We start from the raw sequence: 26,061 nt of genomic DNA on the forward strand, positions 1-26,061 counted from the left end.
TGGGGATTGCGCATAATTTTAAACCATTCCCGCAAGGTTAGCTTTTATAGTGCGAGAAATTCACGCACAAATATATTCACTTCATCTCAGAACAAATGATTAAAAAATAAATTCACAGATGCGAGAAAAAAGATGTCAAACTGTCTTTTATTTTCGAATTTAATTCCTCAATCAGCGCTGGACCGGCATTCTCTGTCTTCCACTGAGCCCTGGCCGTAGACAGATCATGCTTCACGCTGTCAATGTTTGCGTTGCGCTGATCTTATTCACACTATCGAGTGTAGGTGCAGCATTCTAACATTGAGTCATAATGAGCTGTTTGTGAAGAAATTATCCGCTTCCAAATTATGTCATTTTAATCACGAAATTGAAACATTAAAAAACAATTTGCTCTTTATGGTGTGCGAGTGATAGAGCGCGGCAGCAACGAACCATCAGCTTGCAGCGTAACAACATTGAATGCTCGGCCGAACAGCTGATCATAGCTGTACAGGGCGCCTTATTATTTTTCATCTCCATAAATACAGGGTGGGCCATTTATATGGATACACCGTAATAACATGGGAATGGTTGGTGATATTAAAGTCCTGTTTGTGGCACATTAGTATATGTGATGGTCACCACCCATCTTGAGGAGTTTGCCCCCTCACATATACTAATGTGCCACAAACAGGACTTTAATATCACCAACCATTCCCATGTTATTACGGTGTATCCATATAAATGGCCCACCCTGTAGATCAAGAAAATATGATCATATAACACCAATTTTATCATCTCTACATTGGTTACCTATGAAGTTCTGTATCAATTACAAAGTATTACTAATGACCTATAAAGCCCTAAATGGTTTAGCTCCAGTGTATTTAACGGAACTTCTATCGCCCTACAATCCACCGCGCTCTTTAAGATCACTAAATTCGCCACGGGACAGCAAGCGCTTGTGGAAAGGAGACAGCGGCGCGCTCGCGCTTTCCACTTGTTTTTACACATCTAAGGTGCGTTCCATTCGACAGATCCATATGCAGTGTTCACTGCTCCCCTACTCCCTGAGCACGGTATATCAGTTGAAGTGGACTTCACTGACAATAACCGCTCATTTGAAACGCCCTGTGCAAACGTCATCAAAGTTTAGTTTTGCTTTCTGTTCAATCCAATATGGCGGACGATCGAAATGGACTCGTGATGTCATCTTCGCGAGCAACTTACACCGGTACTGACCGTACGTTTTAAAGTTGGAACGGTGTCTCTGTCTCAAAGGGCCTAGGCGCAGGAGCTGGCCAAAATTTATCTCCCGGGAATAAGAAGAAGAAGAAGAAGAAGAAGAAAACTTAAGAAGAACATTAAGTGTGCTGCTTTCACCAAACACACTTAATAACTACAGTCAAACCTCAATACAGAGAAAGCTTTTTGTTACACATGTGTAAGATTAAAATGTAACAAAAATAAACAAGAATTCTTTATCCATCTGGATCTGATCTCATTTCAACCTCTTTTTTTTTGCTGTATGGTAATAGCACAACCGGTTCATTTGTATGTATAATTGTGTGTGTGTGTGTGTGTGTGTGTGTGTGTGTGTGTGTGTGTGGGTGGGTGGATCTGTTTTGCACATTTTGTTGTGATTTCACCAGAATGAAACGAATAGCTCAGTCTCCACAACAGATTGAAGCGCGCGTCCGTGTGAAGAGTGAAGACTGCGCGAGCCACAAGACAACACTGGATCCACTTCACTGATCGAAGCGGCGACGAGCACTTTACCGGCTGGCGCGGGCTCTGGTCACGTGTTAAAGACACACTTTAGAGAGTGACTGAAAGCAAGACTAAAGCAAGACAGTCCGAGGAGAGAAAAATCACGGAAAGACAGTTCAGGTACGTACGTAATAATAATAAGTGATTGGAGATGTGGCTTTACAGCCGGCAATGCGATGTGTTAATCTTCTGATTTAGGTAAACTATTTCCCCAATAAATCATAAAAATATCTTTAAAATAGGCGTCAAACACGATAGTCAGGTCCCAAAATAGATAAATAGCCCTGGATAAGATGCAGTAGGCATTTTTGAGGAAAAGTACTTCAAGTGTTGTTTCTATATGATTTTTAGGTGCTGAATCCATTTCTGCCGTATAACAAGTTGTAAACATCACTGTTTTGGCATAAACAATAAAAACAAAATGGCTGCCAAAAAAAAGTTTAAACATTAAACATTACAACTAAAACTATGCATTCTCAGAATATTTAAACATGTAAACAATGAAAAAACAACATTAACATGAAAGGGATAGTTTTTAATGGCTGCTGGAATTATGCCAAGGTACACTGGGAAGCATATATCAGTGGAAATATGCAATTATGGCCAGCCCGAAGGGGGGAACTTGGAATACACATGACCCCAGGGGGGTCATATTGAGAATCACTGGGGTGTCCACCTGCAGGTGGAATATTTCAAACCCAGGGGTGGCAAGGTAGCTTGCCGAGGGAAAGACACATGCTCAGAGAGGCTTACAGTGGACTACACACGTGGGGGTTGCCCAGAGGCCGTGTTAGGTGTCGCCCAGCCTGCAGATCTACATATGTCTGTTAGCGAGGCGCCATGCGCTAGAGCCCAAGAGGATGCCACACTCCGGGTGGAGCAGGCCGTCACATCAAGGGGGCATGGTCGACCTTGCTGCTGGTAAGCCAAAGCAATGGCATCCACTATCCAGTGAGACAACCTTTGCTTGGAGAGAGCCTTTCCCTTCAGCTTCCCACCATGACAGACAAAGAGCTGGTCTGAAGTCCTGAAACAATGCATCCTGTCTACGTAAGTATGGAGGGTGCGTACTGGACAGAGCAGTGCCAAGGCTGGGTCTGCGTCCTCCAAGGGCAGCGCTTGCAGGTTCACCACCTGGTCTCGAAAGGGTGTGGTGGGAACCTTGGGCACATATCCAGGCCGGGGTCTCAGGATCACGTAAGAGTTAGCTGGTCCAAATTCCAGGCACACTTCGTCACCCGAAAATGCCTGCAGGTCCCCTACCCTCTTGATGGAGGCCAATGCAACCAGGAGCACTGTCTTCATTGACAGGAACTTAAGCTCCACTGATTGCAAAGGCTCAAAGGGAGCACTCTGCAGAGCAGTTAAAACCACAGAGAGGTCCCAAGAGGGAACGAGAGGAGGGCGAGGAGGATTCAGTCTCCTCGCTCCTCTCAGGAAACTGATGATCAGGTCGTGCTTTCCAATGCACTTACCATCAACTGCATCATGATGTGTGGCAATGGCGGCACCATACACTTTCAGGGTGGAGGGAGACAACCTTCGCTCCAACCCTTCTTGCAAGAAGGAAAGCACGACACTGATCGGGCCTTTCGTGGGTTCTTTAAGTTTAGAAGAACACCAGTTGACAAAGAGGTTCCACTTCAACGCATAGGCATGTCTCGTGGACGATGCTCTAGTCTAGCGGAAGTGATGGTAGCCACCACCGCTGGTGGTAGGGTACTCAAACCTGCCTCGTCCCGTCCAGGAACCACACATGGAGGTTTCAAAGATCGGGACGAGGGTGCCATAGGGTGCCCCATCCCTGAGAAAGCAGGTTCTTTCTCAGAGGAATTGGCCAGGGAGGTGCTGTCGCGAAGAGTACTAGTTCTTGGAACCAGGTGCGGTTGAGCCAATACGGGGCAACCAAAATTACCTGCTCCTCGTCCTCCCTGATCTTGCGCAAAGTCTACGTAAGAAGGCTCAATGGGGGAAAACGCATACTTGCAGAGGCCCCGCGGCCAGCTGTGCGCCAGTGCATCCGTGCCGAGCGTGCCCTCGGTCAGAGAATAAAACAGGTCGCAGTGGCAAGAGTCGTGGGAGGCAAACAGATCTACCTGTGCGTCCCCGAACTGATCCCAAATCAGATGAACCGACTGGGGATGGAGTCCCCATTCTCCAGCGAGAGGCCGAAACAGAGACATATCAGCTTCACGGTTCAGGTCTCCCGGGATATGAATGGCTCGAAGCGACCTCAGATGCTTCTGACTCAATATGAGGAGGTGGCAGGCGAGTTGCGACATACGGCGGGAGCGCAGACCACCTTGTCGGTTGATGTACGCTACTGTGGCGGTATTGTCTGATCGGACTAATACGTGCTGACCCCTGAGCAACGCACAGAAGCGGTGCAGGGTGAGACGTACAGCCAGCAACTCGAGGCAATTGACATGCCAAAGGCGCTGGGGTCTTGTCCAGGAGCCTGCAGCAGCATGTCCATTGCACATGGCGCCCTAGCCCATTATGGAGGCATCTGTTGATACAACAACATGCCAGGAAACTCATTCTATGGGCACTCCAGCCCATAGAAAACTGAGGTTCGTCCACGGGGTGAAGGTCTGACGGCAGTCACTGGGACTCGGAGCGTGCCGTGTTGCCATGCCCACCTCGGGACTTGATCGTGAAGCCAAAGCTGAAGCGGTCTCATATGAAGCAAGCCGAGCGACGTTACTGCGGCTGCGGATGCCATATGCCCCAGGAGCCTCTGAAATAGTTTCAGTGGAACCGCACTCTTGCCCTCGAACTGACGAAGGCAAATTAGCAGTGACTGCGCGCGTACGCTCATAAGCTGCATGCACATGGCGACCGAGTCGATTTCCATACCGAGAAAAGAGATCCTCTGCACGGAGCAGAGTTTGCTCTTCTCCCAGTTGACCCGAAGGCCCAGACAAGCTAGGTGCCGCAGCACTAGGTCCCTGTGTTCGCAAACCTTGTCTCGAGAGTGAGCTAGGATCAGCCAGTCGTCGAGAGGAACAAGGGCTGCCTCGACAACCTTTGTGAAGACGCGAAGAGACAGGGCTAGCCCGAAAGGGAGAACCGCGCACTGGTATGTCTGCCCCTCGAATTATATATATATATATATATATACTGGTATGCCTCATTTGCATATGTAAACATGACATTTCAGAAAACTTGTAATACAAAAAATGTCTGTCTCTATGTAAGTGAAAAACTGGAAAGGTTTTATGGTGATATCTATAACTTAAACTTTTTACCCTATCCACCTGTAGTGTTTTGGCTGTGAATATTGCACCTATTGTTTCAATGACAATTACAAGAAAATGGGACCCTTATTTCAATGTTATACGGTGGATCCTTATTCAGGAGACATTGAACTTTCTAAAAATGTGGTATAACAACTTTTCCTCAAAAATGCCTACAGGGTTACCCAATCTTGAAGATTCGGACCTGACTACGAGATAAACTTTCTAGTTCTACATGAGCTGATGCGGAAGATCTGAAGAGGACGGGTAAGCGAACAACATTATGAAAGATTTCATTTCAGAGAGAATTTTGATAAAAAATTGACAAAATTCCCGGGAGAGTGGAACTATTATGAGCGCTGACTTATTTTATGTAGGCTATGGGGCGAAGAGTGGGAAGGGAATGTTTAAAGGGATACTTACTTTAAAATGAAAATTCTGTCATCATTTACTCACCCTCAAGTTGTTTCGAACCTGTATGAACCTTTATTTTTTCTGCTGAACAGAAAGGAAGATATTTAGAAGAATGTCAGTAACCAAACGGTTAACTGGAACCATTGACTTCCATAGTTTTAATTGTCATAATTTTTTTTCCTACTATGGATAAAACTACTCGTTTTATCAACTGCTATTTTAAAAGAGTGTTTTATTTTCCTCCACAGACGTGCAGTTCAGCGATTGATGATGGCCAGTAAAGTGACCCCAGATGCTGCTGGAGAGGTTGTGTGTGTTTTATTAGGGGTTTCATTGTGAACACACATCGTTTGAGCTTCGTTTGAGCATAATTTTACATTAGATATTTTACAGATAATTGGTATTTGACATGCCATTATTTTTTACTGTTACAGTAGTTTAAAGCAATAAGCCTCTTGAAGCCGTGTTTTACAGTGAGTTTAGAACAGCTGAGGGCCGTTGTTAGAAGCGGAAATAAATCTAAATTCACTATGAAACACTTCAAGAGGCTTATTGCTTTTATAAAATGGTTACTCCATAAAAAATATTAATTTTAATATTAATTTTATTCATAAAATTCATATTAATGCAGCAACAGAGAGTCACGAATGGCAGTTGTGCAGTAACACTGATGTAATGCACTCAGAGTTCAATTCAATTCAATTCAAATTTATTTGTATAGTGCTTTTCACAATACATATTGTTTCAAAGCAGCTTTACAGAAAGTGCATTTCAGAAATGTACATAGAAAAATACAGTTAGTTAATCATGTATTAATTTAGGGCATAAACATATTGCCAGCGTCGAGTCATCTCTTATCAGGCGTCGAGTCGTCTCTGCACAGGTGTTGGGGCATCTGTAGTTTCCGTGGGAGGCTGGATACAAACTGGAGCTGACGATCTGTATTTACCTCAGGACTAGCATCCCGAGATAACAACAGAAAAGCAGATGGGAAAAAATAAGCGTAGCTGCTGTTCATAATATTAATGCATTCAATCTGATTCAACTGTAGTATAAAAGGTAAGTATTATGTGAATGCTTGGCTAAAAGAGATGCGTCTTTAATCTAGTTTTAAACTGAGACAGCGAGTCTGAGCCTCGAACAATATCAGGAAGGCTATTCCACAGTTTAGGAGCCAAATGTGAAAACGCCCTCCCTCCTTTAGTGGACTTAGATATCCTAGGAGTGACCAGAAGCCTCGAATTTAGTGATCTTAAAGAGCGCGGTGGATTGTAGGGCGATAGAAGTTCCGTTAAATACACTGGAGCTAAACCATTTAGGGCTTTATAGGTCATTAGTAATACTTTGTAATTGATACAGAACTTTATAGGTAACCAATGTAGAGATGATAAAATTGGTGTTATATGATCATATTTTCTTGATCTACAGCAGGGATAGGCAACTCCGGTCCTGGAGGGCCACTGTCCTGCAGAGTTTAGCTCCAACCCTAATTAAACACACCTGAACAAGGCAATCAGTGTTTTCAGGATTACTAAATCTATACAGGCAGGTGAGTTTTTATCAGGACTGAAGCTAAACTCTGCAGGACAGTGGCCCTCCAGGACCGGAGTTGCCTATCCCTGATCTACAGGGTGGGCCATTTATATGGATACACCGTAATAACATGGGAATGGTTGGTGATATTAAAGTCCTGTTTGTGGCACATTAGTATATGTGAGGGGGCAAACTCCTCAAGATGGGTGGTGACCATGGTGGCCATTTAGAAGTCGGCCATCTTAGATACAACTTTTGTTTTTTCAATAGGAAGAGGGCCATGTGACACATCAAACTTATTGGTAATGTCACAAGAAAAACAATGGTGTGCTTGGTTTCAACGTAACTTTATTCGTTCATGAGTTATTTACAAGTTTCTGACCACTTATAAAATGTGTTCAATGTGCTGCCCATTGTGTTGGATTGTCAATGCAACCCTGTTCTCCCACTCTTCACACACTGATAGCAACACCGCAGGAGAAATGCCAGCACAGGCATCCAGTATCCGTAGTTTCAGGTGCTGCACATCTCGTATCTTCACACCATAGACAATTGCCTTCAGATGACCCCAAAGGAAACCTCAAGGCCACTGGATATTTAAAATTGCTACATGATGATGTGTTTCCCTCTTTATGCACTGAAGCTGGCATGTTCCCTGAGTTTTTCCAGCAAGATGGTGCACCACCACATTATGGGTGCCAGGTCCGAGCATTCCTAGATGAACAGTTTCCTGGAAAGTGGATTGGTCGTCGTGGGCCAGTTGAATGGCCCCCAAGGTCTCCCGATCTGACCCCCTTAGACTTTTATCTTTGGGGTCATCTGAAGGCAATTGTCTATGGTGTGAAGATACGAGATGTGCAAGATTGTAAAGATGTTCAATCAAGTGTCATTGTTGACTCTGTCATTTAGTCAGATATATTGTGTGTGTAAACAGTCTTTGAGTTTGATCAAGTTCCTCTAAAACATATTTCAGAGCCAGAAGACACAGAAACCCAGAGATGATCATCTCCAGAGTCTCTCAAACACAAAGAAGACTGACTCAACAACCGAGAACAGAAGTAAGACATGAACCCTTCATCTGATCTGAACATCTCCATCAGTAAGAGCATGTGAATCATGATTAGAGTAGAGCTGTACTGAAATAAAACACTTTCTCTGTCCCTGAAACCCTGTGGAGAAGATTCTGGCGCTTTTCCATTACCAGTACCAGCTCGACTCGGCTCGGCTCGCTTTTCGCTCCGTTTTCCATTGCAGATAGTACCTTTACAATAGTACCTGGTCGTCATAGCGACGCCGCAGGAAACTGCCGTGACTTAATCTTTTACGCGAGACACACACCCGCTACCCACACACACAGGAAAATGGAGGAAATCGAGTGTATGCTGTTTTTGGATGTTTTTGTTTTTGTTTTAGCTGTTCTTTATTCAGGATACTCCGTCTGGCGCGTGCAATGATGACGCAGTGAATAGTGACGATTCTCTCTGACCAATCAGCAGTCTGCCGTGTTTTCACGTCACATTTTAGTATCGCCTCAGCTCGCCTCAGCTCGCTTAGAACCTCGCCGGAGGTGGTACGAAAAAAAGTACCTGGAAGCAGGTACAGGTACAACTTTTACACAGTGGAAAACCAAACAGAGCCGAGTCGAGTCGAGGCGAGCTGGTACTGTAGTGGAAAAGCGCCACGTCTCACGTTACTGATGCCTCACGTTACTGTCTGTGTTTTTCACAATGATCCGGTTTGTTTTCTGTGAGGAACAGTCTGATCTTCAGTGAGTTTGTTCTCTGCAGTTCACACAACCGTTCATATTGGGAGTGTTTTCTGAAGATGGACATTATTAACACACAGTCATAGATTACTACTTTTCTCACATTTCATTTCATTGCTGTCAAAGCTGATGAATATTGATTGATATTCAATTTAAATCAATTAGCATTTATTTGTATAGCGCTTTTAACAATACACATAATTTCAAAGCAGCTTTACAGAAAATGCATGAGTCCAAAGATTACAATTTACAGTGATCTGTTATCAGCGGTAACTGTCTTAGTTATGGATTTCAGAAATGTTCATATACAAATCACAGTTAGCGAAACATTTATTAATTTAAACAATGTAATAATAAGGCAGAAACAACGAGCTCATTGAAGTAATGAATACTTGTTTGTAAACAAATAATTATGAAATTTAGAAAGATGCAGCATTGGTGATGTTGATTCAGAGTTAGCGTCATCTGAAGTCTTCATAAGAGGCTGGATCCAAACTGGAGCTGAAATACTCTCTAGTTACCTCTGATGGGCGTCCCGAGATAAAACACAGAAGCAAATAGAAAATAATTAGCGTAGCTGCTGTTCATAACATTAATCAAGGATAACCATGTGCATTTGATCTGGTATAACTGTATAAGGTTAGGAGATGCATTATATGAATGCTAGGCTAAAGAGATGTGTCTTTAATCTAGATATAAACTGGGAGAGTGAGTCTGAGCCCTGAACATGATCAGGAAGGCTATTCCAGAGTTTAGGAGCTAAATGTGGAAACACTCTCCCTCCTTTAGTGGACTTAGATATTCTGGGTACTATCAGAAGCCCAGAGTTTTGTGACCTTGAAGAGCGTGATGGATTGTAGGGCGATAGAAGATCAGTTAAATACACAGGATCTAAAACATTTAGGGCTTTTAGGTCAGTAGCAATACTTTATAATTGATACGGAACTTAATAGGTAACCAGTGTAGAGATGATCATATTTTCTTGACCTAGTAAGAACTGCATTCTGAACTAATTGTAGCTTGTTTATCGAGGATGAAGGACAACCGGCTAGTAATTACAGTAATCTAGTCTAGAGGTCATGAAAGCATGAACTAACTTTCTGCATCAGAAACAGAATCATGTTCCGGAGCTTGGCGATGTTTCTGGACGTGCTTTCTTATATCCAGACCTACTCACTTTTAAACCTAGCCAACATTTGCTTTGAAGTTTCTGATCTCGATGGACACTCGATGGCTCTGTATGTTGTAAGATCTGCCGGATGTGTTTCTGGAGTTTCTCTGGTCAGCTGGATGGACGTCAGTCCAGTGTTAATGTGTTTCTCATATCAGGATACTGTGGGCTGGAGAATCAAGGGTCCTCCTCCTGCTTGAATGCAGTTCTTCAGACGCTCTTCATGACGAAGGGATTCAGGCAACATGTCCAGAGGTAAAGAAACATCTTTCACTTCCAGCAGTGGAAACAACATGACAAACAGCCGATCGATAAACACTCAATGTCTTCTGTAGATTGGGAGGACGAGTCGGTTCATCTGATGATAGCTTGGCTGAAGAGTTGAAGAAGTTGTTCAGTGAATTAGAAACACAACAGAAAACTGCAGTTTCAGCAGCTGGAGTCACGAAGAGCCTCGGCATTACAGGCGGTTGGTCTCTTTATTGCGGTTTCCAGCATTCAGTCAATGTTTCTGCTGATGAAAGTTACTCAATATAAGTGTTTGATTGTTATTTGCTTTCTCTCCATCAAACCCAAAGTTCATGAACAACGAGACGCAGCAGAACTTCTACAGTTGATCATTGAAAAGACTCCTGGATCCTCTGAGGTAACTAGTTTCTTCTGGGTTATTCTGTTGTGGCAACCACGAGGGAAAGAGAACACTACTTATGTTTTGATCTAGACTACGCCACCCTGGGAATTTCACCCAGAGAGTATTATCCACGCATAGGTTCCCCACTAAAGACAGGAAGACATGGGGACACAGGTATTCATGCAAAATTACAAAAGTTTATTATAATTTATAAAAAAAAAAAAACAGACACAGAAAGGGGACAAGCCCCAAACATTCAAATACAATGTTAACAGAAAGAAAGCTGTGCCATTGCCAGAGATATATAAATGTTCCCCTCACACACACGCTCACACTCACAGCACAAGAGCCCCAGTGAAGTGATCAGTCACGGCACACGGTGTAGACACCACCACCAAAAGGAGGAGAACGATCAATTTCCTATGCCAAAAAAAGGCCGCAAAAAAGAAAACACACTCTCCACACCTCACACACACACCACACAAAGAGGAAAAAATTTATAAAATGTAATGTCAACCCTTGATAGGCCCAATCCAATAAAGAAAAGAATTGATAATAAAAATAACCAAATCCAATAATCTTTAACCAAAATCCCCCCCCCCCCCCCCCCCAAAAAAAAAGATAGAAACGTATGTATGTTATACACATACACAAATCAAAAACATTTCAAATGAATTAACAATATACAAAATAAATCAAGATTCACACAAATAATATATTTACCAAAAATACACAGTTCAAAACATGGGAACAATTATAAAAAAAAAAAAAAAAAAAAAGGAACTTAATCCTTCTGCAAAACAAAACCTCAAGACGACAAAGCAAGAAAAATCCTAGCAAACTAAGCAGAGCACAAGCCAGTTTGAAATCTTAAATATGGGCAAAGCATCCAAGTGAAGGAATCGAAGTGTGTGTAAGCAGGTAATATTCTTAATGCGCATGTGAACGCCATCAGCGTTTCTCACAGGTTCGCGTTTAAAGTCTGTGTAGAGAGAATGGTGTCGTCTTAGCGGCCGCTAATTTAATAACAAATGATCATTGCGACGGAAGCGAATCAATCAAAACTAACTTTAGCTGGAAAATAACTTTATTAAAGAACCGCTATAAAGCCAAAACAATCTCTCTTACCTTAAATTATACGCTTATCTCTGTAAAGCTGCTTTGAAACAATCTACATTGTTAAAAGCGCTATATAAATGAGGATGACTTGACTTGACTTGAACATAGTATCAGAACATCGTCAAAACAGCGGTGACATCACTGCACAACTACAGTCCTCCGTCACGTAGCTGCGGGTCAGGTACATAAATAGACATCCCTTTAATAGTTCACAGCAGTGCCATTCACAAACTAAAAAAAAAACATTACAGGAGAGTTGCTATCTAAACAGTTGCTACATTTTATCAAGGCAACCACAATGCATTAAAGCCGGTCATACCCGCACCTGAAGGGCACAGACACCCGCTCGGCAGCCATCCGGTAAAAGATGGAGGAAGTCAACTCCGCGTTTGTAGTGGAACATGATGGGTCGCAGCAGTATCCCGCTCGGAGCGTCAGTCACAGCAGCGCGCAGCACCAAGAAACGCAAACAGAGAGGCGAGAGTTCACCGAAGAAGTGATCAAGCCTTAATGCAAGCGCAGATTAATGACGTCACAGAATTTACTAGAACAGACAAATGGGCTTCTGGCTCATTATGCCACACTGTCATCTTTTGTCTCTTTCATAAGGACCATCTATCATCATCTCACAGCAGTTCAGCTCTGGAAGTGTTTCTCAGAGAACGCTCAGAGACATTATTGCCTCATATCTGGTTTAGATCTCCTCTACAAACTTACTTCACACAGATCCTTGACTATCATTTGCTGGCATGAGACACAATTAAAGGTTTATCAGGAGTCTAATGTGCTAGAGGCTGAACTGCAGAGAATGATCATTTTAACAGTGAAAGCACACGTATATCTGTGGATCATCACTAAAGTCTGTTTTCTTCACATCTGTGTAGCTTTTTAAGGGCACTATGGAGAAGACAATAATATGCAGGTCATGCAAACACAATGCAGGAGAAACCAGGGAGGATTTTCTCTCATTGTCAGTGCCTCTTCAGGACTCTCAGGAAGTGGTGAGCAGATCTTTGCTCATCTGACTATGTCTGATCAAATATATCTGATTAACTAATGCTTACTGTCAGTGGTTTATACTCAGTGGTTTAGAGAGATTCGTCATTCCCATGATGAAGCTAATAGTGAAAGTTAGATTCATATTCTAAATATTGTCTCATTTGTTCTTAATAGCATGTCTTGGCAACTAGAAGTTTGATAAAGTGATTATTTTATTCAACAACATATAAAAATATAACATTTAATTTAGTTCATTTAAACACTTCGTCCAGTAAACAATTAAACACTTTTTCTTACCCAAATGGCGCTCATTAACCCTCTGACGTCTGAGGTGTTCTGACATGCCCTCACTTTTGTGCTTATTTCTGTTATTATCTGATTACGCTGTATTCAGCACAAACTCTGCTACAATAATATACGAGCAGCATGTATGTCAAAGTTTGTAGTTTTGACAAAATTATATTTATGCGTGGTTGGTGATTATTTGTTTAAGTCACTGAAATAAGGCAAATGGAAGTTATGAAGTGAGTTAAACATGTGGAATAAAAACATGTAATGTTTCAAATGCACATCGTACTCAAACTCACAGTGCTCGCAGAGACCATTTACTCTATGAAACATTATTGTTCAGCACATTATAAACATCTACGTTTGAGCAGATATTCAGGAATGCTGTATTTCACAGTAAACACTGGTCTAAACATTCTAATATTCAATGAAAGGTTGGCTATTTAATATTTAATATTTGTTTTCGAAATGACTGTCTTCAAAAAATAGACACTTTTTGCTTTCTAAAGACATCGCTCTCATTTCTGTGTGGCAAGTATTCGCCAAATGGGCACCATTAGGATTTGAGCGAGTTTGACATGGGCAAAATAGTGATGGCTAGACGACTGGGTCAGAGCATCTCCAAAACTGCAGGTCTTGTGGAGTGTTCCCGCTCTGCAGTGGTCAGGATCTATCAGAAGTGGTCCAAGGAAGGAACAGTGGTGAACATGGGTGGCCAAGGCTCATTGATGCACGTGGGGAGCGAAGGCTGGCCCGTGTGGTCCGATCCAACAGACGAGCTACTGTAGCTCAAATTGCTAAAGAAGTTAATGCTGGTTCTGATAGAAAGGTGTCAGAATACACAGTGCAGTTTGTTGCGTATGGTGCTGCATAGCCGATGTGACTCAAAATTACATATTTAGAGCTTCTTATCAAATCAACATGAATCTTTGCTCCATTGCTAATCAAAGGTATCGGGATCTACTATAGAGTTCTATTGAAACACGGCTTCAGTGGGACTCTGTTGAATAAATGTCTGTATTTAAATGCATATTCATGTACAAGCACATCACATTAATTTAATGAACAGTGTAACTGTGCTTTATCTTATTTTTTTTATATATTTCTTCCAATGTAGGAAAATGCTTTAAAGGAATATGTTGATCAAATGTGTGGAGAGTATCAGCTGTATTGTTTTGATTGTAAAAACACGACAGACTGGGAAAAGGCAAGTATATTTCCTACATGTAATATCTGTTATAATGTGAGATAAATTGTGAAATATAGTTTGTATTTAATCCACATTTAAGTAAATCATTTTAATTTGGGTTAAAAACTGCAGTACATAAACTCTTCCATACTTTAAATAAAAAAGAAAATACACAATAGCATTTTCTATCCTGAGCCAAGTTATAAAAAAAAAATGAGTCATCCATTTCATGATAAAGCAAATACTCCTTTTCTCTTTTGATTTGTTACAAAGTCCTCTGGTAGACGGGATGAACGAGACAGATGAAATTGCCCAATGCAGTAAGGTGAATTTATTAGCCAAACACAAATGGGAACAGCGGGCAAAGCCAGTTAAACACATGTAAGGAGAGTCGAGGAGATCCAGGACAACAATTAGAGCCGCAAACAGACAGTCCATAAACCCGATCCGATCTAGCAATCATCCACACTGGAACAGGACTGAGGAACAACTGGGAGCTGCAACACAACACAACACAGAACAGAAAAGGCACAGATTAGTGGTATTGAGGACCAGGTGATAAAGATGACTCAATCAGGAGAGAGAGAGAGAGACAGAGAGAGAGAGACAGAGAGAGAGAGAGAGAGAGAGAGAGAGAGACTTTGACTTTTAAAACTCTTTTAATCAAACAACTAATTTAAACACATTCTTTACAATTCACCAATTAAACAATAACTCTCCAAGCTCATCTCTTATCACAAGAGCACTTTTCACACTCCACCTCACATCAAAAAAAGTGCATGTTATTTGTTAATTTACAGTATGCATATTCCATAACAACCCGGCACTCTACAAGAGTTTTAAACATTCCAAGCAAATCAACATCTTCTCCATCATTCTTACATGTATGGGATTTTAAAATAGACAGTTTTGCCTGTCCCACTAGAAAATTACCAAGTGTACATTGTACTTTCCATTCTTTCCTATACTTCACCCCAAAAATGAACATATTTTTTGTAAACATAAAACCAAGCTTAGTAAATATTTTATCCAACAACTCAAAGGAATTAATCTTGAACAATCACAAAAAAAATGAAAAACAGTATCAAGAATATTGCAAAAAGGGCATGCAGATAAAACCATCTCATTAAATTTTGATACAAAACTATTAGTTGCCACAGCACAATGGAGTACTCTCCACTGGAGGTCCCCAGACCTCTTAGGAATAGGGGGCTTATACAAACACCTCCATGATGGAGTTATTTCCGAAGAAATTAATAGATGTTCTCTCCATTTTGTATCAACACGTCTCTTCAATTGAGTAGAAAACAAGGATTTTACACACATACAATATAATATCTTTTTGTCGACATTATGAAACAATACATCTTCAAATCTTTTCACTAAAGTATCATTTAAATCTTCATCCAGATCAAACATTATGTTAACTCGAAGATCTGGAAAAGTCATAGGCCTTTCATCATTCTCAATAAAATTATTTACATAAATCAAGAAAGACTGAGGAAAGATTTTTTAAGATCTCCAATTATCCCTTCAACACACCTTTCTGATCGAAGCCCAACTCTATTAGCTATAGATTTAGCCGTATACCATTGACCCTTTGAAAAATCAATTAAATCTTTTACAGTAGCTATTCCTGAGTTTAAAAACTTGTCAATTACTGAACTCAGAATGGAAAAATTCCTTTTAAAGAAAGGATTAAAAAACAATGGTTCTAAAACACCATAATGTTTATCATCATCTCTCAATTTTTTAAACATTTGCCAGGCCTTTAATACAGTTACATAAAAGTTAGAAGAAGAAACACTTGGATTTGGATTTTGGATAGATTTTTCAATTAGGAATAACTGCTTAGTTAATCCAACACCCCCAACACTTTGCAAAACAGACAAACCTACTGCAATCCAGGGTATTTTATCTGAACAATATAATAGCCTTTGTAATGTTTGAAACCTCATTGTCTTAACTCTTGCCTCCAGATTTATAAGTCCTTGACCCCCTTCTACAACTGGGAGATACAAAACTCCAGGAGGAAGCCAATGATAACCATCCCAAAAGAATTTAACAAAGACTTTTTGAATACCAGTCAATAACACTTCAGGGGGATTCAACACTGTAAATCTGTGCCACAACATTGAGGCTGCCAGATTATTAACGATTAAACATCTCCCTCTAAAAGATAACCTCGGGAGAATCCATCTCCACTTCTGTAATTTCCCCACAATTTTATCAAATAATCCTTCCCAATTATTTTTCATGTAAGTATCAGATCCTAAATATACTCCAAGAACTTTAAAACCATCTTTGATCCATTCACATTGTTGTGGAATTTGAGGAGGATCTATATCCCTCCACTCACCTAACAAAAGGGATGTACATTTATCCCAATTGATTCTAGCAGATGTAGCTTTTTGAAAAGTTTTCAAACTAGAAATCAAAGCAGCCATATCATCAATGTTCCTTATGAAAACAGTTATATCATCAGCATAAGCTGTAAGTTTTACAGGTGGGATCTCTGGAAAACCAGGAATACAAAATCCATACAATCGTTTCCTCAAATGTGACAACAAAGGCTCAATAGCAATTGAATATAAAAGTCCTGAAAGAGGGCATCCTTGTCGTATACCTCTTGTTACTGCAAAAGGTCTGGTTAAACAACCATTAATCTTAAGCATACTAGATGTTTCACTATAAAGCAGTTTAATACAAGAGACAAATTGTGGTCCAAAGCCAAAGGCCTTCAGAGTCTTAAATAAATAAAAGTGATCCACTCTGTCAAAAGCTTTTTCTTGATCTAAAGATAAGAGTCCAATATCAATTTGATGTTTTTTTGCAACTGTAATAATATCTCTTAGCAAAAACAAGTTGTCGAAAATTGTCCGCTCAGGGATACAGTATGACTGATCTTCATGAATTATAGTTGTCATACATTTCTTCAACTTATTAGTTATAGCTTTTGACAGTATCTTAAAATCAGTGCACAACAACGACACAGGGCGCCAATTCTTCAAAAGTCCAAGATCTCCTTTCTTAGGGATTAATGTCAACACTGCCCTCCGACAGCTTAGGGGTAAAACACCTTGATTAAAGGACTCCAAAAAAACATCATACAAATCATGTCCAATCACATTCCAAAAGCTTTTAAAAAACTCAGCAGAGAGACCATCCACACCAGAAGATTTGCCACTGTTCAGCTCTTGCACAGCACTTGAAAGCTCATCAAAAGTCAAGAATTCTTCCAATTCCATCTTTTCTTCTTTAGGCAACTGTGGAAGATCTAGAAGAAGTTCTTCAACTGCTACTTCATCACAAAATTCGGACTGATAAAGTTTTTCATAAAAAGAAATAGCAGAAACTATAATTTCTCGTTGATTGGTTATTTCTTTGCCATTAGGAAGTTTCAGTTTGTGAAAAAATTTCTGCTCTTTAGATTTTTTCTCCAGTCCGAAAAAAAAGGCAGTTGGAGCATCCATTTCATTGCACTTCACATATCTTGTTCTGACAAGTGTCTCCTTCTCCTGCTCTTCCAATAAATCCTTCAAAAGACCTTTGTTCTCTTTAATGATTTCCCCTCCTCCCTGATTACGGAGGCTTTGTTGAAGAATTTCTTGCTCTATCATGTTCATCTTCACTTTCAAGTTCTCAGTATTATTTGCTGTGTATTGTTGACAAAAAACCTTTATCTGGACTTTTCCCAGACCCCACCATTGACTTAGAGATGAATAACTACCTCTCTCTTCTCTCCAAGACTTCCACAAAAGACCAAAAGAGTGCACAAAGATTTGATCTTGAAGTAATGTATTATTAAAGTGCCACTGTGACTTATAGGATTTAGGTGACAAGACAGACATAGACATAGAAATATAATGATGATCTGATATAGATGTAGGGGAGATACGATTACTAAAAAATCTTCCTTTATTGCATTCCTCAATATAAAAACGATCCAATCTGGCAGCAGAAACCTGATTTGAATTAATTTTCAGCCAAGTATATTGTTTAACTTGAGGATAAACATCCCTCCACAAATCTACAAGACTATGTCTATTAATTAAAGATTTAAGAACATCTGTTGAACCAAAATGAGGTTCTTCATGATTCCTATCCAATTTATAATCTACCGTACAATTAAAATCACCACCTATAACAACAATCTTATCATCTGAACACTTCAACAATTCTTCAGAAAGTTTCAGAAAAAAATCACAGCGCTCACTTCCTATATTAGGAGCATAGATATTATAAAAAGAAAAACTATTATTGCCTATTATTATATCAGCTCTAAGAAGGCGTCCTGGTATTATTTCTAAGAAAACTGGATTATCTTTAACACGCTTTGAGAATAAAAACGCAACACCAGCACTCACGTTCGTACCATGACTAAGACTAATATTGCCCTCCCATTCATTTATCCAATCTATCTCATTACAGGCATCAGTATGAGTCTCTTGCAACAAAATTACATCTGCTTTTTTAAGTTGTAAATACTTAAATAAAGTCACTCTCTTTCGTATATCCCTACATCCATTTATATTTAAGGATCCGATATTAAAGGATACCATCAGGATGAAAAAAGAGAAAATGAATAAATGCCAATATAGATGTAATTTCATATACATAATAGACTACCTCTTTAAGGACTTTTCTTTACTCTTTTTCTGACAGCACTTACAAACTTTTTTAAACGATAACGCTTAGGCTGATCTAGTTCCTCAAGTGTTGCTTTCTTCATAGCCATAGCAGAGGAATCAATAAAAAGCTTCAAATCAGGAAAATACGTTTCAATCTTTGGTTTTCTCTGTTTTTTTGTAGCATTCAAGAATTCATCCAGCTGTTCCAAACTATAATACCGGACCCTCTTTAATCGCCCAACAGTGCTTTCCTGAGAATTGAATTCATCCAATTCATCAGTGATTAAGTCTGAACACTCACTATCCAGATCACTGTCAACATCCTGTGATATTGGTTCAGCATCATTTTGGGACATATCCCTATTTGATGCCTGCACCTCATCCAAGACATCCCTCACTTTAGACCCATCTTGTTCTCCAGATTGTTCTGCCTCCTCCACAATCTCTACAGGGTCATTCGTTTCACTCTGTCTAGCATCAGGAATGATCGCATCCATTTCTATAATCTCAACATTACCACCCTGTGGCTGAGGCAACTGTTCTCTCATTTCAGTAGACGCGTCAATTCCCGCATTCAAATCAACTGCAGCAGCGCTTTCTGTAGTCGGTTTGACCAACTCATTATTCCCCAAAACAATTGAATCTTGCACTGAACCATTCTTTGTGCTTTGAGCCTCTTTAACCACAGGACAACCTGTTTTAATATGGCCATATTTTCCGCAAACAAAGCATTTCATATTCTCAGTAGTGATAAAGATTGTATAGTCCTTACCAAACACTGTCAATTTAACAGACACATCAAGCATTTCAAACTCAGCGCTTAATATCATCAGAGCCTGACGTCTGAAAGACATGACATGTTTCAACTCCGGATTTTTCAGTCCTAGAGGAATCATTCTAATCTGTCCAACCAATTTTCCATAACGAGCTAAAATAGACTCGAGCGCTTTATCAGAAATAAACGGAGGTACGTTTGACAACATCACTCTTTTAGAAAGACTAGACAAAGGTAAAATTGGAACAAATACGTCCTGAACAGTCAAACCACACTCCACCAATTGACTAACCATTTCGATTTCCTTCAGAAAAACGACAATTGCTTTATTCATTCTTGAAGCGGACATTATGTTTTGTGCACCTATTTCTCGACCAATAGCGACCAAAACACTCTCAATAGACACTGACTCATCTGACGGCATGCACTTGCACGCGTGCCGAGCAGACAAACAGGAAAAACCATCGGAATTTGAGCCCATCTTTATCAGATAAACTGACAAAAATTGCCACTATAACACCTTCTCCTCTAACTTACAGCAATATTCAAAATAAAGAAATAAATAATAAACTCAGAAAGGAAAAGTTAGACTCACTCAACAACTCCACACACTCCTTGCTCACGCGCTCCCCACAATCACGCCGCACATGCGCACAGAGAGAGAGAGAGAGAGAGACAGAGAGAGAGAGAGAGAGAGAACCTGAAAACCGTGACAGGTCCATGTAGTTGTGAGATATGCTTTGGTTTGTTGTAATAATTTGTTTTCGCATTTAATTGTTAAATGCTATGTTTGCTTCATAAATATATTGAAGAAAGATAGCACAACTCATTCATGCTGGGTTGTTTTCATATTAAATACTGCCATGTCTTATGATCTATATTGTTTTCTCAACAGAAAAGTGAGATGATCAGCTTTCCAGAAATACTGATTATTCAGTTAAGGAGGTTTGAGATCACCTCAGATGGCTACAGAAAAAGTGACCTGGAAGTGATCATTCGTCCTCATATTGAGGTACTGAACTAATGTATGGGTTAAGTGTGCCACAGCCCTGCAAAGTTTTGCTCCAACCTTAATTAAACACACCTGATCCAACCAATCAAGTCCTTCAGTCTTATTAGAAAACAACAGGTGTGTGTGTGTGTGTGTGTGTGTGTGTGTGTGTGTGTGTGTGTGTGTGTGTGTGTGTGTGTGTGTGTGTGTGTGTGTGTGTGTGTGTGTGTGTGTGTGTGTGTGTGTGTGTGTGTGTGTGTGTGTGTGTGTGTGTGTGTGTGTGTGTGTGTTGGAGCAGGGCTGGAACTAAACTCTGTAGGGCTGTGACCCTCCAGGAACAGAGATTGACACCCGTGATAGGTATCAAGCTTTTCTAGGAGCCTCGCCATCACTGCACGTGTTGGATGTCTCCCTTATTGACCCTGCTGAATGAACTCATCGGCTGGTCAGTAGAGGGATCGATGACCCGAGCTGCATGTGTCCAATAAAGGAAACACCCTCACTGTGCAGTGCTGGGGAACAGATTAACTACTCCTGCACTGCAGTGTAGGGGAATCACAGTTAGACCCCATAACTAGACCAGTGTGCTCAATGAAGACTTGGAGTCAAAGTTGAAGTTCAATCAGTTGACAGAGATTTTCCTTAAGTTCTCCACACTTTCTTATGCCATAGAAAACGAGTAAGAGTATCCAGCCTCGAACTAACTTAGGATACAGAAACACTAGTACTCATAGTTCTATGGATAATCAGTGAATGTCAACAGTATAGATAATTCTAGCAGCATCTGAACATGGTATTCTGTTCTTTACACAAATGAGGTCATTTAAAGACACTTGTTGTTCTGTGTACGTAAGTACAGTGGTGGTTGTAGTGTAGTGGTTAAACATGCAATATAATTCGTCTTGTGTATATCTAAGGAGCGATCTTTAGTCTCTCTGAATCTCTCATTTGTTTCCGTGCCAATAGTTTTTGCTGAGGGCAAAGTGAAGTTTCATAACTTTATATATTTAGGCTATTTAACTTTACCGCTGTAGCCTACTAGAGCGCTGACTTTGTCTGTTTGACTGAATTGTTTGCTTTATTTCTTATTATATAGCTGCTTATACCTTTTACTTTTACTTTTATAATGGCTATTATTGATCATTAAAACTGGCATTTAACAGAAAGAGACAGGGTTGTGTTTTATGACATATCATAATGCACATATTGCCTGAACCTCATATTAAAGTTGTTTAAGATTTTTAAAATGAAAACGAAAAGAGATAGAGTTGTGTTTTATAGCATATTTTGTTTTATTGTTGCCTAAAATATAGCTACATACAGAGATAACCGGAGTAGCCAGTGCGAGCTGCGTGACGTTATCAAGGACGCTGCTGTTCCATTCGCAGAATTACTGGACTTTTGTCTTCCCATCCTTGGAAGTTTGTTCTCCTGAGACGAACTTGGGAAGTCCAAACTTTGCGTACTTGGTATTGAGAAACACGTCAGCTACTTAAAGGGATACTTCAGGATTTAGCATTAAGCTTTGTATCAGTAGAAAACCTGTAGTATTTTCGAATTACCGTGCTTCCCTCCCTCATATCCCCCTGAGACGAGAGATTTATGTATTTTTTGTCTGCAAAAATCGTAATTTTGCGTCATCGGATGATTTTTTGGCCAGAGGCGAGAGACTCCAGCCAGTAGGAGGAGCTGTCCCGCATGTGTTCAACCCATCCATAGAGGGATCTCACTCACAGAATGCACACAGTGTCAGCCGTCTTTCTTTGGAAGCTAAGCTAGCAGGCTTTTGTTCTGTGGAGAAAGCTGAATAGTAGGAGAAAGCTGAGTAGTAGGGGTTACCATCCTCTTTTTCCCGGACATGTCCGGCCGTCGTGATCGTCAAAAATGTCAGGATTTAGCTTTTGCTTTCTGCGGTCGCCATTCATTGTTTACATGCACACCTTTTGTTTCAATCTAACTGAATTCATTCCGATCGGCGAATCTGAATGTAGTGTTTGCATGAACGCTAAACAAGTGATCGGTTGATGTGCGTTTTAACATTGCTGAGAAAATTCCTGCTCCTCCGTGAGAGATACTAGACCGGTGCGTCTCACAGTCGCTCATCAGTGATCACGCCACCGGTGTTGTGCCGAATTTCAACCCCCTGCCAAATTATTACCCCCCTCGTTGAAGTCAGTACCTGATTGCCTAATCCTAACCCCACCCCTAATCCTAACCCCACCCCCACAACTAATCCTAAACCTACCAATACTAGGGGGGTAATAATTTAGCAGGAGTCAAAATTCGGCACGACACCGGCCTCGCGCCTCAGCCTCGTCCTGCTCGCCACAGTAAACATGATGAATGGCGACTGTAGAACGTAAAAGCCGAATCCCGGACATTTTTGCCGATCTCGATATCCCGAGCAGACTCGTCATGGAGACTCACTAGTAGCCTAACCTTGTTGTTTAACTGCGCTCTCTTACCAGTAGGCGTGGCCTCCTAGGGCAGCGAAGCAAGTGCATTCTGGGAGTTGTTGTCTTTCATCCACATGAGCCAAAAATACATTTTCTAGCTTTTCTCAGTCTAGAAAGCTCCAAATTCAAAAATAATTTCTTCTACATAGTGACCCATTTTAAATACACATTCATCTTTCCAGAGGTGAAGTATCCCCTTAACTGGAGCAGAAACGTGTGTGTGATTAATCAGAAACAATGGAAACTAATAATGGCCAGGAACACAGGGAAAACTGAACCGATGGAACAGGGAAAACCAAAACACAATGAAACTAAACAGACTTCTAACACTATGATTTCCAATTCATTATATAGTTCCAGGAGAGGAATTGTGAATCCAACCTCTTCAGCAGTTACTGAGAAATGTCTGACTTGATTAAAATACTGTAATGGGTTTAATTATAAACACAATAAAAAAGCTGTAATATTACATTTGACACAGTTGCATTATTTTTGACTGAGTTTCTCCTGTTATATTGCAGGTTTCCCTCCACAAGTATGAACTCTATGCCATTATAAACCATTCTGGCTCATATCATGATGGATACCATAATGCAGACATCAAATGTGAAGATGGAATCTGGCGTCGATTTGATGACTGCAATGTATCAGAGGTATTTATGTATATATATATATATATATATATATATATATATATATATATATATATATATATATATTTGGAAATGATGCACAAGTTTTGTGTCACTGGAGTATTAGTGTATGCAATCTTTCATAAGTGAGTTTATATAATTACATCATGTTATTTTTTCCTCAAAGAGTTCCTTGAACGAGAGCTCCACACACGGGTATCAGTTTTATTTCTGATCACAGCAGCTTTAGAGACTTTGTTCATGACAGATATTAATGTTCTGTGGGCTCATATCTGAGCGGATCTTAAAGTGTGTGTTTCTCCACAGGAGTTCAGAAGCCTGTTTACTCGTGTACAGACACGGAGAGCAGTGTGAGTATCACAGTACTTCAGTCTGAAAGCTTTCTGCAGTGAAATATTGACAATAAATGATTTGCAGAGTTCGGTCAGCAACAGACAATAACTCGTTCACAGCTATATGCCATAACCAACTGTAAAAATACAATGTTAAACTTGTGCATATATCAGCCATTTCTTTTCTTTTCCTTGGATGTGTTTTGTGATAGTGTGTTTTGTGTGTTGATGTTGTCAGGAGCGGCTTTATAAACTCATCCTGTGTGACCGAATCTGAATCTTCTTCATCTGGACCTGCAGAGATCGCAGGAACTTTATTCTACAGAACACGGGAATATAAAGAATCAAAACCACACACTCAACTCTATAATCTTTTAAAATATTCCTAAATGTATAAAAATAATTAGATTGTTCATGTCACTCATGATTACTTGTGTTTCTAGATGAACAGTGGCTGTAAAACATCTGCACACATCTGCTTTTCACATTAACAAATAATCCAAGAAAAATAGATTTACATTTTTTATCTTTAATGTGAAATATAGAAACCAACAAGATTGACATAAACAAGTAGAAACTTTTACGGAAAAAAAGAGAACATTAAACCCAAACATTATTAGTCTCAGACTTGTGTTTATGACTGAATAAACATACACACACTCACTCAAACACACACACTCACACACACACACACACACACACTCATTCACACACTCAGAATTGAGCTTTCATTTGACTTCATATGTGGAATATAATGCATGAATCATATTGTTATGAAACCTTTGACAATCTTCTGATCCTTCATTGTAGAGCTCAGTTTGACAAGCTCTGGTTTCTGAGTGTTAAAGAGCAGCACGTCTGATAATCGTGTGTGTGTGTGTGTGTGTGTGTGTGTGTGTGTGTGTGTGTGATAGAGAGAGTGTGTGTGTGTGATAGAGAGAGAGTGTGTGTGTGTGTGTGTGTGTGTGTGTGTGTGTGTGTGTGTGTGAGTGAGTGAGAGAGAGAGAGAGAGAGAGTGTGTGTGTGTGTGTGTGTGTGAGAGAGAGAGAGAGAGAGAGAGAGAGAGAGTGTGTGTGTGTGTGAGAGAGAGAGAGAGAGTGTGTGTGTGTGAGAGAGAGAGAGAGAGAGAGAGAGAGAGAGTTAATATATATATGTAACCCAGTTCCATATATATATATATATGACTGCATTTTTGACTGTTAGTTGTTGCATTTTTGATGTCGCTTGCATCCCTAGTGAGAAATTAGTTCTCTTCTAGCTCAGTTTTTTTAACTGAAATTCTTTTTGTTTAAATTGCTCTGCTGTATTATTATAACTTGAGAAACCTCGGATGAGAACAAGTTATTTTTTACATCTATTTCTTGAACTGCTTCAAGGTAATTAGCCTGTGTAATATTCACTCATACAGGACTGCCCTGTTGAGATTGAATAAGCTGAAGTTTTATAACCTGTAACTTTTTGATGATTTGCTACAAATATTATGATTTGCTACAAATATTATGATTTGCTACAAATATTATGATTTGCTACAAATATTAATCCTTGTGTTACCAGTATTTAACCTTTTGTTTAAATAAATGTTTATTTCTAAAGACTGTTAAGTTTTACTTCAGCTTACAAATACAGTTCTATTAGTGATAGACAGAGCATTATAATAATCTTTGCAAGACCAAGGACAACAAAGGTTCCAGAAACGATTCTGTTGGAGGGTAAGCATGAATTTGATCCATATGTCTAGTCGCCAATGATTGTTATTGTTTCACGAGAGTGAAGGGACACTCCTAGATTTGCTGGTATAAATTAAACAAGCTAGTGAGAATATCATCCTATTCTGACCTGACAGCAAAAGACTACCTAGCAACTGTGATACTAGGGGTTATTCAGGATAATGAGATACCAGATCTCACCACAGAGTGTGTGTGTGTGTGTGTGTGTGTGTGTGTGTGTGTGTGTGTGTGTGTCTCAGCTGCAGATGTCAGTGTTTCTCTTCCACTGAAATCACATTCAGTTTATTCCTCAGACAGAAGAGCTGCAGAATTACACACACACACACACACACACACACACCAAACTGATATACAGTATATAGACACAAGGAACACATTTAATATGGGTTTGGAATATAT

At 40.1% G+C, this 26,061-nt stretch overlaps 1 protein-coding gene across 1 annotated transcript; it reads left to right on the forward strand.

Moving 5' to 3' along the window:
* Positions 1-1,051: 1,051 nt before the first annotated feature.
* LOC308684558 (uncharacterized protein) lies at positions 1,052-25,524 on the forward strand. The gene is made up of 14 exons (XM_081355823.1): positions 1,052-1,869; positions 5,168-5,255; positions 5,651-5,708; positions 7,909-7,993; positions 10,030-10,126; positions 10,207-10,340; positions 10,450-10,517; positions 12,506-12,622; positions 14,026-14,115; positions 20,399-20,515; positions 23,472-23,603; positions 23,770-23,798; positions 23,910-23,953; positions 24,174-25,524. Coding segments are annotated over exons 3-14 (954 nt in total). The 5' UTR covers positions 1,052-1,869; positions 5,168-5,255; positions 5,651-5,669; the 3' UTR covers positions 24,176-25,524.
* Positions 25,525-26,061: the final 537 nt, after the last annotated feature.

Source organism: Scardinius erythrophthalmus (assembly GCF_964197995.2).
Source record: "Scardinius erythrophthalmus genome assembly, chromosome: 24".
NCBI lineage: Eukaryota > Metazoa > Chordata > Actinopteri > Cypriniformes > Leuciscidae > Scardinius > Scardinius erythrophthalmus.

Excerpts from the sequence above, each read along its gene's own strand:
- LOC308684558 (XM_081355823.1), top strand. The coding sequence starts at position 5,670 with ATGATGGCCAGTAAAGTGACCCCAGATGCTGCTGGAGAG. Across the intron at positions 5,709-7,908 it reads CCCCAGATGCTGCTGGAGAG|AGCCAGAAGACACAGAAACC; the intron begins GTTGTGTGTGTT and ends AACATATTTCAG. Across the intron at positions 20,516-23,471 it reads TCATTCGTCCTCATATTGAG|GTTTCCCTCCACAAGTATGA; the intron begins GTACTGAACTAA and ends GTTATATTGCAG.